This window comes from Nanorana parkeri, unplaced genomic scaffold (genome assembly GCF_000935625.1).
Source record: "Nanorana parkeri isolate BGI_ZX_2015 unplaced genomic scaffold, ASM93562v1 scaffold233, whole genome shotgun sequence".
Classification (NCBI taxonomy): Eukaryota; Metazoa; Chordata; class Amphibia; order Anura; family Dicroglossidae; genus Nanorana; species Nanorana parkeri.
The window spans coordinates 75142-91157 of record NW_017306501.1 but is presented as its reverse complement, the minus strand read 5'-3'; the positions used below and the strand labels follow the sequence as shown (position 1 = coordinate 91157).

General features: G+C 41.8%; 1 protein-coding gene across 1 annotated transcript; it reads right to left on the bottom strand.

The window, feature by feature from the left end:
* Positions 1–11570: 11570 nt before the first annotated feature.
* On the bottom strand, positions 11571–14950 carry GMNN (geminin, DNA replication inhibitor). Its single transcript, XM_018556310.1, has 6 exons — positions 14894–14950; positions 13922–14017; positions 13053–13191; positions 12863–12945; positions 12319–12429; positions 11571–11849 (listed from the first exon to the last, which is right to left on the bottom strand). The coding sequence occupies exons 1-6, from the start codon at positions 14948–14950 to the stop codon at positions 11712–11714; spliced, it is 624 nt and encodes a 207-aa protein (XP_018411812.1). The 3' UTR covers positions 11571–11711.
* Between the last annotated feature and the right edge of the window lie 1066 nt (positions 14951–16016).

The following is a 16016-nucleotide window of genomic DNA, read 5'->3' as shown; positions in this document are numbered from 1 at the left end:
GCATATGGTATCCATAAGCATCAGATTATTGCTGTATGTATTGATAGATTTATAGCAGACAATCCTAGCTGATCATTCTCGGGGAGAAAAGTGGATTTTTTCCCCAGTCTATATATTTAGATCCCTTGAGAGAACAATGATGCTGGCTTGCTGGCTACATAGACATGCAAGCCTGTATAGTGTGAGTGTGCATAGCTATACACTTACCTAGGGACATAGGATCCTGCAGGTAGTCTGTAGCTAGCTTTTATCTTGGTAATATGCTCCTCTGCAGAGAGTCATATCACACCACATACAGTGTATTATCATTTTTCAGTTAGTTTAGTAAACTCGCATTAGTTACATTGTCACAGACCACTCCAGTGCACAGTGTGGGTGTAATGGTGTATGGATAATGCTTCTTTTAATGGCTGCTGTGTACAGAAGAGCTTCCAAACATTCTTGCTTCTTTAGAAGGTGTCAATATGAAGCTCAGGTTTTTTTGATCAGCATTTAGACTTCTGTTTTTTAAATTAACTTTACATTAACTTTTAACTTTACATTTGTTAACAAAAAGAAAACAGACCAGCCACCCATTCCTGACATGTTGCCTTTCAACTCCCCTCGTCCATACCCAAACAGCTTTAATTTTATACACTAACCTATAAAATGAATAAATTGCAAATAAATGAAATATAATCTCTAGCCACTGTAGATGTAAAGGGTGCCTGCAACACTGTTGAAGTTGCTACACTGGCATTTTACATTCAATAGCGGGCACACCCAATGACCTGCATATTGGTGTCTCTTTATTGGAAGTATCCTTGAGGCCCTAAAACCCATGACACTCTATTAGGCAAATACCAGCTAATTCTAGGAAGTTAGACCCATCTACCTATTGATCCAGCTACTTTATTGGTTGCCAAACTGAACAGTATATATGCACAATGGGGAAACAGGCTCAAGGGCCAACCTCCTAGTTCATGTTAGCATTTGAATAATTGAGCTCCCCGCTTTACATGACTGGGAACTCCAGAAGTGAGGTGAGGAACAGGGAAGCGCCTGTAACTTCACCTGAATGGATAGGTTGGAAACCTTGACAGCACTGCATGTTTGCACCCTTAAAGTGGACCTTCAATGGCAAACAGAAGGTGATTTTTCGTGACAGCCCCCCCCCAACACAAATGGCCATAAAAAGCTATTTGTATACAAACTGTTTACATTACAAGAGTGCATAGTCATGGGATTTTGAACTCACAGCTCTGCTGGAAGGCATGGTGCATCACCCCTGGCTCCCGGACCATTGGATTCGGAGGGGTTTTTTTTGTGTTGGGGGGAGGCGGGGGGCTGTCAAAAGACAAAGCTTATTGCCTGTTGTATCTCTATGAATGCCTCTATGGTAAATGGAGGTACGTACCAAACATAAATTAGACCTTACCAGTTTTAGTCCAACGAAGCACTCCGTGTGTGACTTCACCGCAAGGTGAATGGAGACCATACTGCATAAATGAACATCCATCAGACTAATAATATCAATGACAGCTGCACACAAGAATTTTGAAAATGTTTTAACAAAATGTATAGAGGCCTTCAGAAAAAAAAACAACTCACATTACAAACAAACTTCAGAATTTATTACAGTTCATGTATATGGGAACAAGAAACTGAAAGAGATCCATGTAAATACACTCCAAAGATGAGTAGTGAAAGTGCGATTGTACTATTATATGTAATGAATATGGTTGGGAGAGGTTGTTTTACTGTAATATCAGGAGTTAGGATATAAAGCACCATTATATTTGATATACCATTCTGTTTTAATATGTAAATATATTTTATATACTGCACTGTTGATGGCATCATGGTTAGGCCCATTGAAAGCTGGTATTTCATTCTTAGGTGTATGTTGACATGTCTCAGCACACACTGGGTGCCCAAAACTATCCAGGTCTCTAGTGGTGAGATCTCTGTGTTGGTGTCCATTGTCAGCTCTCCGCTACTTCCCTTTCATTGGGATTGGCTATGGTGTGGGGCACACTTGGAAAATCCAGCCGGAAGGTTACATCTCAGATAGGCATTCCTAACCACTGAGTGCTGTAACACGCCAGCATCCATCTATTAAAAGAACCCCTTTGGAAATATAACCATTTATAGTGACCCCAGCAGTAAAAGAAGAAAATATTTCCAAACAGGCCAACCTGCAAAAGGTGAGAGTGAATAATCACCTTTCCTGCCTCCTACACCACTCCATTGCTGAAGTCTGCTGGGAAACTGACACTTCCAGGAATGTTGATCTTCTTAGTCCCCTGCAGCACTCAGTAGTCATGACTCATTCTTGCCTACCTCTATGTCCCCACTGAGTCCTGTAGTAATGTTAAGGTCGGTCCTAGGAACTGCTGAGCATTGGAGGAGATCAGGCGGTCAGGTTTGCCGTTGGACTTTTCCATTTAGGTTTCCTCTTGTACAAAGTGGTGTGGCACCACAAGCAGCGGGTAAGATCAGTATTCACTCTCTTCTTTTTTAGGTTGGGATTTTATTCCTTCAAAAGGAACTTATTAGGATAGAAAGAATGCAGCCAAAGCCGACCTGTTTTTAAAGGTGCATACTCCGGAGGCCTTATCCTTGTTTGTACCGAGTCATTGACCCAGAACAAATATACAGGGTCAGCTTAGGGCCACACGGGTGATTTTTAGCAGTTCAATCACACTATTACAATCTTGGGAAAATGATCTCTTCGTATCACATTACTTTTAATATCATTTGCTACATAAGAGATTTGCAGTATCCCCTTCCATGATTGCACAATACTGCAATGAATTAGGAATTACAAAAATGTAATATATTGCAGCATAGCAGTCCTTAGATGTGGAAGCTGCATTCATTTTCCATTTCCCTTTTTTATTAGTCGAGTGATCTAGCCTGTCCTAGGGTGACAGCGCTTACTTACTCTACTGTATCCGTGGAGAAGCACCACTGTCACACTAGGACAGGACTACAATACCCCCTACCTTTTTTTTAATGTGGGGAGGAGGTTCTGTCATCTTTCATGACATCTAAGAACAGAGTAATTGATAAAAGTGCACCACGGGCAGAAAGCACAGGATGTTATCATCTGGCAATATTTCTGGAAGGGTCGGCAGGTATTTTTTTGCACTTATTGAACACATATAACAAAACACATTTAATGGTATTTTTAACAGACAAAAAAGGAACAAATAAAAGACGTTTGCTGTTCGAGTTTTCATTACCTTCATCATTGCCCTCTCTTCTTCTCCCTACACTTGAATGGGTGATTCTTGATGATTTTTCCCATTGAAATGTACCTGTGTGATTTATCTTATTAGACTAATTGCCCAACAATCTCCTGCACAAGTCATTATTGAGATTGTTTTTACCCACAAAGCCCTAGGCTAAATGTTCCTACTTTACTGACCCACTTCCTATGGATAATAATGGTAGTGCTCGATCTTACACCTTCAAAAACAACTCAGCAAAGGCCTTGTACAAATGTTTCATTCTAGCAGGTTCCAGATTTTCAAGAGAAAATAGAAATCCCCTATTTGACTGAAGCTCCCTCATTGTAGTTACACACAATGAGGGACATTTATCAAAGGTGGATCGGAGGAAATCTGGCATGGCAACCAATCGATTTCTTTCCTTTTCAAGTTTGCCTGAAGAAACCGAAGATAAAAGCTGATTGATTACTAAGGCCAATTGCTCCAGATAATGTCTACTCCAGTTTTGATAAATTCCTCTAATGTCTTCACCATCCCTAACCCAGTCCTGCTATTGATTAAAGTGTGCTTGCCAGTCTCACAAGCGGTCATTGTACTGTCACTCCACAATACCTGATATCACCAGTAGGTAGCACTACAAGTGATGACAACTGAGTTTCTATCAAATTTAGAAGCCGTGGGAAGAAAGAAATACCTCCGTGTTCATAACTAGAGGGCCACAAACAGAAAGACCCTTTAAGTTGGAATTCCACCCAAAAACTATTTTTAAGTATAAAAGGTTTTGAAACGTTGTAATGTTTGACTGCTGTCTGAGCCACACTGAAGAGACTTCCCCTTGCTTCTGGTCCCAGGGACAGATAGTCGCCTGATTGAAAATAGGGAAAGTAACATAACTGGGGCACAGACAGCAATGGAAATACTGTTTTTTAGCAGAGTGGGGAAGGGTTAGAAACTTTCTTTTTTTTTAATACTGGGGAGATTAACCCTCACTTCCTGTCCTAACGCTTACTGGGCAAGAAGTGAGAGAAAAAGAGGTTCTGCCATCACACATGATCCAAACCTAAGAGAACGTTAAGGCAAGAGTTCTATGGGATCCTTTATGGTGGACCCAGCCGACAGCATACACTGCAGGGGGTGAGCCGAGATTTCTGTATAGTTGATGTTTATACCATGTAATCTAAATAACCTTATCTACTGTATAGTTCAAATGGTATTATCTCATTTGCTTTAAAACATGTTTATTGTTTTGTATTTGTATGACATTTGTATTTATTCAGGGATTTTCACGTGCGATTGAAGTATCATTTTAATGTAAATAGGTGTTTAACTGCTGAAGATGAAAGCGACAGGGAGTCTGGTACTTCTTCTAGAACAATGCCCTTGATGTCAGATTCCTTTCTCATAATTTCAGAGCAAACAAGTGGGAGGTTTCCACGCACCTTGAACCGGGAACAAAAGCTTTCAGTGCTTTGATATGGCTAGGAGTAATTGATGAGGCATTGTCGTGTGTCCTTTCTCTACTACCTGTCATTTGTTTTTTTCTCTGCTGCATAGTACGTACTGTGACGCTATGAAAAGGTTTTCAGACTTAACATTTGCCAATGTACGTGGCATGACCTATTTTCTAAAAAGAAATATAAGATGTGTAATTATTTGATAGAATATAAATATTTACTTATTACTCTGATTGTACTGTATGGTGATCTCGATCACAAGCTGTGTATGAAGACGAAGCGAAAAGCACTCCCTTGCTTATGCAATAAAGCAGTACAGCAACAGATCTGATGTCCAACATGCAGTAAGTCGTAGGAGCCAATCAGAAATCGTCCCTTTACTACTACGTTTACTATTGTAAGCTAATTCGGTGCTGTGGGTCATTGCACAATGGATGTTGTTGCTTATTGTACTGCCTTATTCAATCAGCCTGTATGAGTGTTATTTTATCTTGAACATTGGGAGTCAAGTAAAGGGAAACTTGTCCCACTATTGTAGGAGGTGGTGCTGGGGGGAAATGTTACTATACTCAAGGGTGCTTAGCAAAGGACAAGTTTTAAGCTGGCCATACACCAGTATCATTCTGTTTGACAATCTTCATTTATTCATACAGGCGTGTTGCTGCATACAGCGTGAAGGACTGATTGTTGGTGCATCCAGAGCTGCAGGAAGAAGCGTGCGGACAGCTTATTTGAAAGAGAACTATGGGGTGACCTTTTTATCCCATAGTTCTCTTTAGGGTCAAGGGAGGACATATGCGAACGTTCACCTGTGACCCAAAGCTCAGTATATAGCTCGCTATATACTGAGCACCGCAGGCGGGACGGATACCGACAATACTGTCAAGATCCACCCAGCTGGCTGATTGGCAGCTGGCTCTGCCTACCTAGATGCAGAGCCAGCTGTGCCCGCCCCCTCCCCCATCTGTTCCTCCACTCAGTGCTGGAGGATCGGAGAGGGGGGAATCCCTGCGGGGAGTGGTGACTGACAGTCATTGCTCCCTGCAGGGAGATGATCGGGAAGTGAGCGAGCGACGGTATGTGTTCTCTCACCTCTCCATCAATAGAGCCGATGTGTGACAGTTTTAATGTTACACGTCAGCTCTAACAATGAGGATGAGTGAAAATCATTCACCTCATAGTTCTCCTTTAACTCTATGTTGACACAGGAGCTGTGCGCCCTTACACGCTGCTTTTTGACAGCAGTGTACGAACCCGGACCCATTTTGTCTGAGTCCAAAACCATTCACCATGTCTGTGTGCGCTGTCAAAACTTGGAGGAGCAAGAAGCAGAGGGCCCACAGCTCCCATAGAATTACATGAGCGGCCCGCATGCTTCTTCCTGCAGCTCTGGGTACATCACAAAATGTCTCTTGAAGCTGTACGGGGCAACACACCTCATGTGAACGAGGCCTAATGGTTAGCAAGGCTTGTGACTAGTGATGAGAAAGGTCAAAGGAACGGGATGGAAAACTTTTCTTGTTTCTTATCTCAATAAAGGAAATTCTTCTAACCGTGAATGTAATTTCTGTTCAGAAACAATCGTACATATTACACTGCACATGTGCCAGGCACATGTGCACATCCGGAATTCCATTCAAGTGGCTGGTTTGGAGGACATTTTTAAGGGCTTTTGAACTAAATTAGGTGACCCAGTGATGGAAAGATCAAATACTGTGATGAACGATTTTGAGCATTCACAATTCTAGCAGTGTATGGCCAGCTTTAGTTTACCCAGGAAGTAGACAAAAGCTTAATTCGAATGGTTCTTTCTGTGAATCGGGATCTGTGGGTCTTAGTGCTATTACAAAATGTAATGTTAAACTCTTACCAGTGTCTTGTACTACTGCATGAGGTGACTCCTCCTCTGGACTGACCTGTGCTATTGTGCCTTTTTAGATCTGCAGTATTTGTACTAAGCCTATTTTACATTGTGCAGAAGTTACAATAAAGAATATTTTTGAAATACTGTCATGTTGTGTTACAATGCATTTGTTGTTCAGCGCTAATGGAAATATTGGGTGAACATATACGATTTGACTACAAAGTCCAGGTCGCAGCTTTCTTATCAGCTTACTGTATACTAATAATGATTATGATATGTTGCACGATATCGATTCTATATTGTACGCTCATATTTCAGTGCAAACAAACACAATATCATCCCCATTATTTGTAAAATGGAAAAGAAAAGGTCACATAAAAAGATCCCAAACATGTCAAGCCTTAAAATTGCGTGCACCCACAACATCGCAACAAACTCCGATACCCACATTTGTACACAGGCGGCGCTTTAAAATCCTTTACAGCTTCAATCAATTTATAGGTAACTGTAAAGAATGGCCCTTGAATTTTACCTGTCACTCCAGCATGTGTGAGGATACCTAATATGGGATGCGCAATCATCATTTTTGTAAATGTGTTTCTGGGGGCGCATGCTTTGACATTTTGTTTTTCATTTTGCTAAACTTTATATTTTTTATTTTATTTTATTGGTATCACAATTGGGGCAAAAAGACCCCTATGTGATAGCATAGAGGCGATGACAGGTTCTATTAAAGGAGACGTCAGTTATCTATTATACCCCTAATGCTTCTCTGTTGAAGCAGATCCAGCAGAGTGTGCTTGATGTGGAAGGAGACGTCAGTTATCTATTATACCCCTAATGCTTCTCTGTTGAATCAGATCCAGCAGAGTGTGCTTGATGTGCTTCCGCCCCAGAGGCGCTGGGGTTGGCAGCTCTAAACTTGGAAGTGATCAGAGCCGAGTGCTTCCAAGATCCCACTGCACAGGGGGAGATTAGAGAATAGAAGCTGGTATCCCATGGCTTTCCATTAGGAGACCTGCCATGGACATCCCGGGGAACCTAGGAAGGACAGGTAAGCCCAGAAATATGATGGTAGAGTGGGCATCACCCTCCGATACACCTAGAAATCATCGGGTGGCTTTATAACTGCCCAAATCACTTTGAGGAAAACACTGGCAGCTCAGTGAAAAAAAAAATCTACTGAAGTGTACATAGGACTGCACTAGATTTCTGGCAAGATCAACAAGTATTTTAACTTATTGAACTACTTTTAATATTTACCAATAAGAAAATAAGAGTTAATTGTTTACAAACACTTTAATGCGGTGTTTGTGATATAACCCATATCACAGCAGTTTCTTCACTGAGTTAGACATTGATGAACACGTCTAGAATAGCCGAAATTATAAGCAGCACATTGCCCTTGGCACTGTGGTTACGTTTTGTGGTTTCACATTTACAGAAAACGAAAAGAAATTAACATTTCACATCTAGAACGAAAAAAGAACTACCGTATGAGGAACTAACTGTAAAGAGAATTTTCAGCTTATCGGCAAACATTTTAGAGGCTACATACAGCAACAAATATGAGGGTAACTTCAAGAAGCCATTTCCTTTTAAGAAGTCTAACAACTCATGGCCACAAAGGGTGCCAAATTATCTTAGGGGTGGGGGGTACATTAGAAAGTCCAAGGCAGAGTGCTTCATCCCGAGAAAGCCTGACTTGGGAATGCCTACCAGGTTCAGAGGGGCCTACGCACATGGGACTGTTGTCCAATCCAAGTGTAACCAACTGGATCAAACATTCTATGTTTTCTAGCACTTTAGGGGTAGTTATAAATTGGCAGGTGTCTCCCTATGATAGAGAAGCATCAAACACCCCTGTGCTCAATGCTGTCCAGGTAGTCAGTGTATAGTTGTACCACCCATGCATGTGCTAAATGATTTACTTTCTTCATGTTAATGGGAAGAATTGACCATTCACCAAGCTTACAAGTTCTATGCATAATGATGTCACCAGGTTGGTTTACATAACCCAAGTGATGAAATAGGCCTGTGACGTTTTTTATGTCTATAGCCACACTTAAAGTTATCAATAAATCTTTATTTGATTTACCCCAGACTGAGTAGTCATGTTTGAAATGTAAGAAACATATCAACTATTTTTTATTATGTTTACATGCAATATTCCTTGTCAATACAATTTTGATTTGCCACAAATCCACAACGGGGAGGTGCTGCTGCATGTTTTGCATTTTACCATTGCCACCCTCACGACATGAATACGGCCCCACTGGTGGCTTTGTCACACTTCCTTTATCAATGAAGGGTCCCTGTCTTTCTGTGGCAATGATATTCATTGAGCCAGAGGCCACAACTGCATTGCCTGTTTCTTTTGTGACCAATGTTAATGTCTTATTTCCTTGTGCTTAAGAACTGAAACAAAGCATTTACCTGACTGTGCGATGCATTTCCATTCCATTACACTCCTTTTCAATCCCTTTGTTTTAGTAAACAGCTGTAACCAAACAATTCACGCTACACTTTTTAAAGACCGGTGAAAAGATTCTCCCAAAAATAACTTAAAAGGTAAATGAAGAACTTTACCCACCGAGTCTCACAAGACCGTTCCTTTCAAGGCATGCCAACTATTAAGGTTGCTTATTTCAGCTCTCTATTGAACTTTCATGCCCTCGAATGGCTGATGTCATAGCTGGTCAGAGGTGCAGCACCATGGCAAATGCAATCCACAGAGGCGAAGATGGCACCTTCCTTGGCTGTAAGGTTGTAGTTCCCAACCCTAAATGTAGGAGTGTCAGTGTGTATGAATGAGTTTAGATTCCATTATCTAATCTGCCCCTGGACACCAAATTCTGTTTAAACGCAGCTAAATTGAATGCAACTTAACGCCAAGTGTGAATTACACAATTCTGCATTTAGAAATGTGCTAGAATCACAGATTTGTAGATGAGGACTCAACTGTACAATATAACATTCTTTAGGAGTCTAAATACTCTAACAGGACCAATAATGTTAGGATCTGATCACTGTTTACCTGACATGTACATCCACTATCTAGTGCCTGCTATGTGACCTGTCTATTAGGTGGCACCATCTTATCTCTATTCACCTCATCAGTACAGATTTACATACAGGTGACATTTCAAGTCAATGGACTTGTGTTGTAGAGGCCAGCCTCCCAAATGAATGAGTCATACATGGCTGAGTGTTTATAAGACGTGGCTTGTGTACCACTGATGTTTTCCACAATCCATAAGATTTCCTATCGGCACTAATGTACAGTTTGTTTAACATTAGGACAAGTATAACAAGTCTTATCAGGAAACTCCACTGTACCATCAGTCCAAGCTGCCTTGAATACTCATCACTGTTAGAACTAATCAGCTTGTAATGGCTGCCTTGCCTGAACAAGGACCTCCATGGCAGGATCACCAGGTATTGCTCCTGGGACAAGTTCAGAGGGATCCTTAAATTATGGAGTGAATCACACAGAGCTGAAGTGACACTGAAGCTGTCACATGTCAGCTGTTCAGGAACTGCGCAATCACATACCGCTGATTGCTCAGGTCCCGATCTCCATGCAGAGCAGTTACTGTTGCTCACAGGAACCCCCCCACTCGCCATTCCTCCAGTACCGACAAACAAGGGAGGGATGGGAACAGCTGGCTCTAGAAAGGCAGAGCTAGCCGTCACCCAGGCAGATACTGAATATTGTCAGGATCCGTCTTGGCTGCAGCATGGCTCACTATATGCCGAGTTTTGGGCCACAGGAGGACATTCGTGAACGTTCCCCTGTGACCCTCAAGAGAACTATCCCCCAACCTCTTTTTTTCTCAGTTTCACCTTACCTTCATGAGGTCAGTCACCATATTTAGTCTGAGAATTTTTGTACAAACCATTCTGAATGGAAAGATGTTGGATGACCGGTAAATCAATCACTGCAGCGAGTACCAGTTGCCTGGATTTATTTACAGATAAACCAAGTTGGTCACTCCAGTCTATAGCCGATTGTACAGTGCTGAAAGTATACATGCAAAAACCAGATTGCTCTTACAAGGGTTAAGCCAGAGGTTTCCCACTTGGATCCATGACTCCGAGCAGGATATCATTTTGGGGTCCAACAATGGGAATGCCAGGAAAGAGGCACACTAGGCCAGACACAGGTCAATGCTCTGAAGAGATCTGCATGTGGAAATACTGAGGATTTAGATCCCATCAGGCAGGAGAGATCTCGCCTCGTCCCAGATGAGCCAGTAGGTCCACATTTCACTGATGTGCACCGTAGTTGAATCCTCCAACCATTGGTCACTAAAAGGATAGCGCGGCTTTGTAATCCTTCCCCAGCTAAGTACCTCCAATACTCGGCAGCATGGTGCAGACAGCTTGTGTGTGACTGCATCAGTCTTTACAGTGGTCTGACAAACCCTGCAATCAGCAGGTAGTATGACCTTAGCCAGCTAGTCCCAGCACTCTACGTTTGACCCGACAGCAGTAGTGCCGACAGTATAGTGCCGAGCACAAGCATTCTGCTGAGGCAGGTTCACAATATAAGACCTGCAAGACAGTTACCATTTGAGCCCCCCTGGTTAAAGCAGACAACTTTCTACATATGATCAAGTTCAGACTAGAGTTTACAAGCCATGATTCACTTATGGGTTCAAGACCATGGGGCACCTTTAATGGTTATCACTGATTAAAGTGCTTTTTGGAAGCATTGAAATCTGATATTCACCCAAGCATAGAGCCTTAAGCTGTAGTCCGTCCAGATAGATTTGCAAGTAATGGTCTCAAAAAACATTAGGTTGGGTTTTGTGAGCATTGAACAAACTTAGTTTTGCTCCAACTGAAGTTTATTGACAAAATATATGTACAGTCGCCTCTTTATCAAGGCCATTCAATTAAAAAACTATTTACAGGCACAATAAAATACATAGTATTTGCATTAGGACAAGTGGCCAACTGGAATAAGCACCCATATGGACTTCAAATCTTTTATAGTCACATGTTAAAACTCTGCATTCTGATGAGTGAGCAGAGTCACATGTCCAGGCGTCACAAGCTCCATAAAACCAGCTACAAGTATGGCTGACCATTGGCAGTTTTCAAGTTTGGTAACTGGGACACGGCCCATGCAGTGGCCACTTGCAAAGTCAGTAATATCCTTTCATGTTTAAATTAAAGGTCATCGTCATCTGATGAACTATAATCCTCCTCTGCTTCAAAGTCCTCCTCTGCTTCATCTTCACATCGTGCTTCTTCCAAATCTAGGTTTTTCAAGTCTTCAAGGTTTTGTGGTGCACTTCCTGTAAGCCTCTGAAAAAGAAAGGATTGTTAGCTACCTTGCCCAGTTAGTGGTTTGAGCAATAAAACTTTCCAAAATTATTTCAGTCCTGAGAAAACTGTCAAATAATTTCCATTAAAACCCATTTAGATGTCCAGAGCCCTGACCTAGATGTAGTGTTTGCCGGCATAGACACCAGGTAAGAATTTGTACTTTAGCTATGGCAACACTAAGATTACTGGTCACACTGGATATTGACACTTAGGAGTCCGAGTTCATCCCAAAAACTCAGAATTCAAATGTATTTTAAACAATGCTGAATCTTAGCTGGAGGGAAAGGGGCTCTGAAGACAAAAAACAAGCTGTACTAAGGGCAGACTGCTAAGCGGTTTCCTCTTTACAATCTTTGGAGAACTGGAGCGCACAATACTTTGCCCATTTTAAACCACATACTAGCTATAGAGAGCTGCACTCCCATTCAAGCTGTGGAACTACACTCACCTCAATCAGGTTAGCCATGTGCTGTACATGTCCTGCCAGTTCCAGGAGCTCATCGTTTTCTTGCTTTAGCCGGGAAATCTCACCATCTTTGAGTTCAATTTCTCTGTGCAACTGTGGAAGACAAGATTTTCTACATTAACACCCAGAAGGTTTATCATCGATCAACTCCCCCCACCCAAACAGATAGTCACACACTATGGTCCTGCTAAGGCTTCCCCATTAGTGTGTGATCGGAAGGGGAATGGCCTCATGCAGTTGCCTTACAGATCCCTTTTATTTTAGCATTGCTAGGCTTACAGTCAGTGCTTTTATACCAGCAGAGGATTAACCTCAGGAATGACTCCCTCCAAAAATCACAACTTCAGATTTATTATAGAGGCTAGCTGCTACAAATATTCCTCTGTAAGGCAGACTTGCATCAGAGGCCATTTACCATACACAGCACAATTTAAGCCAGTGCCAGCCAAAAAGGGTGTTAAATTGAGAATGACATACCACCCGCCCAAGAGCCTAATTTTATCTCATGTTAAAGGCAAGTCGTTACCTTTTCATTTTCTTGTAAAGCTTCATACAGTGCTTTTCTCCTTTCTTCTGCAAGCTCCTTCCAGTACTGGTTGGAGGGGGTTTCTGAGAATGTAAAAAGGAATATATTACAACTGCCAGGCTTAACATGTGAAGTTTCAACAAGACAGTCTACTGCAAATGGTCCGTACATCAGGGCAGCCAAGACTCACCTCTAACCATGAGCCCATAAGCTTCATTCGAACAGTTGGCATTTTCCCTTTGTTCTGGGTCCACAGCGATTTCCACCTTTGCTTTTTTCAGTGTCACTTGGTCATTCCACAGCTTCCTTTTGGTGGAGTTCTTTCCAGGCTACAAAAACAAAAGATTGCATCTTGATGAATACACATACCTACAGAAGACCTGGTTCTGATGTTCATATGAAGACCCTACAAGCTGTGTCTAGAGGGCAAAAATATCTTGCATGCCTAAAGTAGACCATTTTTAGGCAATATACAAGCAATGGTCCCAAAAAGGACACTTATCTTTGTTCACTCTGCTGCCATGACCACCATTGAAGACTGCTAAAGTGACTTTAATGGAAGTTAGGGAGGTGCATCTGTTTGAGATGCCATGCAAAAGAATGGTTGTTTTTCGTCTGGAGACCACCAAGCAAGGCTCTTGCCATACTGCAGTGTTAGAAACAAGGCATTTCTACCAACACGTCTGCTCGTGTAGCATTGGGTCATTTTTTTTAATGCCATTTGCCTCTGTACTGTGCCCCAGGTGTTTGGAAGGCTATCTAGGTGCTTTTTTGCCACTATCAGAATAAGGAAGCCTACAACTGTAGCCAAAGAGCATACGTAAAAGGAACCATGTGAGCTACAACTCATAACTCATTTTAATAGGTTTTAATGCAGGCTTCAAGGGCAAGTCATACCCATTTGGTTAGCAACTGCCCCAAACAAGAATGTGTACCAGGTCCTGTGCCACCTCATGTTGCCTGCTCCAGTTAAATCTTCAACCACCAACTGCCGCGGCAGTTCCTTTATTTCTAGCAGATTAATCTATAAGCAGTCTGCACCCGCTCATGTGTACATACCTCTTTGACACGACCAACAAGTTGACCAGTGGCAGAAGGCTGAATGACTTTAAGTGTCCTCCTTTGAGTAGCATCCGTTTTATCTGTAAAGAAGTTCTAAAAAAATAAAAGTTCAATGTTATTAGCCTTCAAGTTACATTTCCTATATACACACACATGTACATTACTCCAGGACAACTCAAAGCTAAGTTTATTCTTTAGCCTAGACAGCTCATTGTGCCAAAAGCTTTAATCAATATACTTATGGCAAAGTAAACAAGGGGATTAGAGTTATTATCGGATTCTATAATGTTATCTACAACGCCACCTTGCTATAGCAAACAGGGCCAGATGACCACACAGGTAAGAAATGTGCAGCCCTAGGAGCAGCGTGAGAAAGTTACTGAAACAAACTGTACGACACGACTTAACTTTCCCACGGTCCGCTTTTACTGCAGGTTATTATCAGCCTGTCAATCAATGGAACGGCCGACTATGGGAACCTGCACTGTTAAACATTTCAGCCATTATTCCAAACGCTTTAAAGTTATGGATTATCACATTCTCAAATTGCAACACTTGACACCACAGGCTCGTATGACCAGTAACTGTACAAGGTTATCTCATGGGAAAATCTTACTAGCTAATAAGAACTCTGACTCGTCATCTACTTAACCCTTGGCAGTTCACATAGATCTACACAGAAACCTCAATGCATCGGAACATTTAAAAAACAAAAATGCTTTTTAGATGCCCCTGTAGTCAGTAGACAAATCCATGTTAGGGCAAAGTCCTAAGGAAAGCGGTCCTATGACAGAACCATTGTACAGTGTCACAGGCAGGGTTTTGAGGAAGCTATGACATGGTTTGTCTTATTACTACAGGACACGCATGGCATTCTCTAAAAAAAGTGGCATCAAACCCAACGGGCAAAACAGATATTCCAACTCTTTCAAGTTTTGCAAATGATAGTTTGGATTAGTGGATGCTTACCTTGATAGACATTGCAGGCTTATCGGAGTCATATTTCTGTTTCATACTCGGATTCATATTGACAAACCTGAAAACAAAGTTAAAACCCTGTCAATGCATGCCAGCCAAGAGATTGTGACAATGACATTACTTGAATGCAAGACGGATCTTTCTTAAAAGGAGCACACAAAGCAGATTTTTCACTGGCGCACCATGGACACAAATGCTGCCATAGATGACTTTTAAAGATGCAAATTGGACCATACTGACCGAGCTTACTACCTAGAACAAGCGAGCAACTCGTTAAACCTTCCATCTTATGCGGTCTTTTGCTCAGTATGTACCAAAAATCAAGATGAATGCCTAGAGCCAGCACCATTAGAAGGGGAGTCAGGACTGACAACTCCATTGCTCTTGCCACAAAGTGTACTTTAAAGCAACAGATCTATTGTTAATCATCCACATGTGCCTCTCATAGGACACAGCCATAAATATACAATTTTCATCTTGAAATGTATTCCGAAACTGAGGATTACTGAATGGCAGCACTGCCATCTACACTAGCACACGTCACTGCTGTGCCACAAGTCAGAGAAGTCTTACTATGAGAGATCTTAGAACACTGCACAGCTCTATGTAGTTAAAACTTTTGACATTGCCCAGATGCAGGAAATAGACAAGATACAGGTTACAAAACATCTAAAAAATCCTCAGAAGGAACTTCAGTGAAACCTTTATCACTATAAAAATACAAACATGGCTCGATAACATTTTGATATCGAGGCTGATCATCCAGCTTTCACAATACAAATGACTGAGCACATACACCTGCATGTTGGCATTACAATGCCGACCAGTCTCCCTCCAAAACCATTGCACCGCCACTCCCCAGAGAGATCACCTAATCTGGATGAGTATTACAGGCTCATGCTTGGAGATGGATCCCTTTGCCTTACAATGCCATTGCAGCTGGAGACCTGCACAGCCAATAGACATTGCTATCAATGATCACGTCAGGCACAAACAAGTAAAATCTTCACATTCACACGCACAGTAGTCACCTTCTCAAATGGGGAGGTATGGCACCAAGTCAAAGCCGGATGACCATGCTTGCCAGCACAGGACGGCAATAGACATTCGTTTA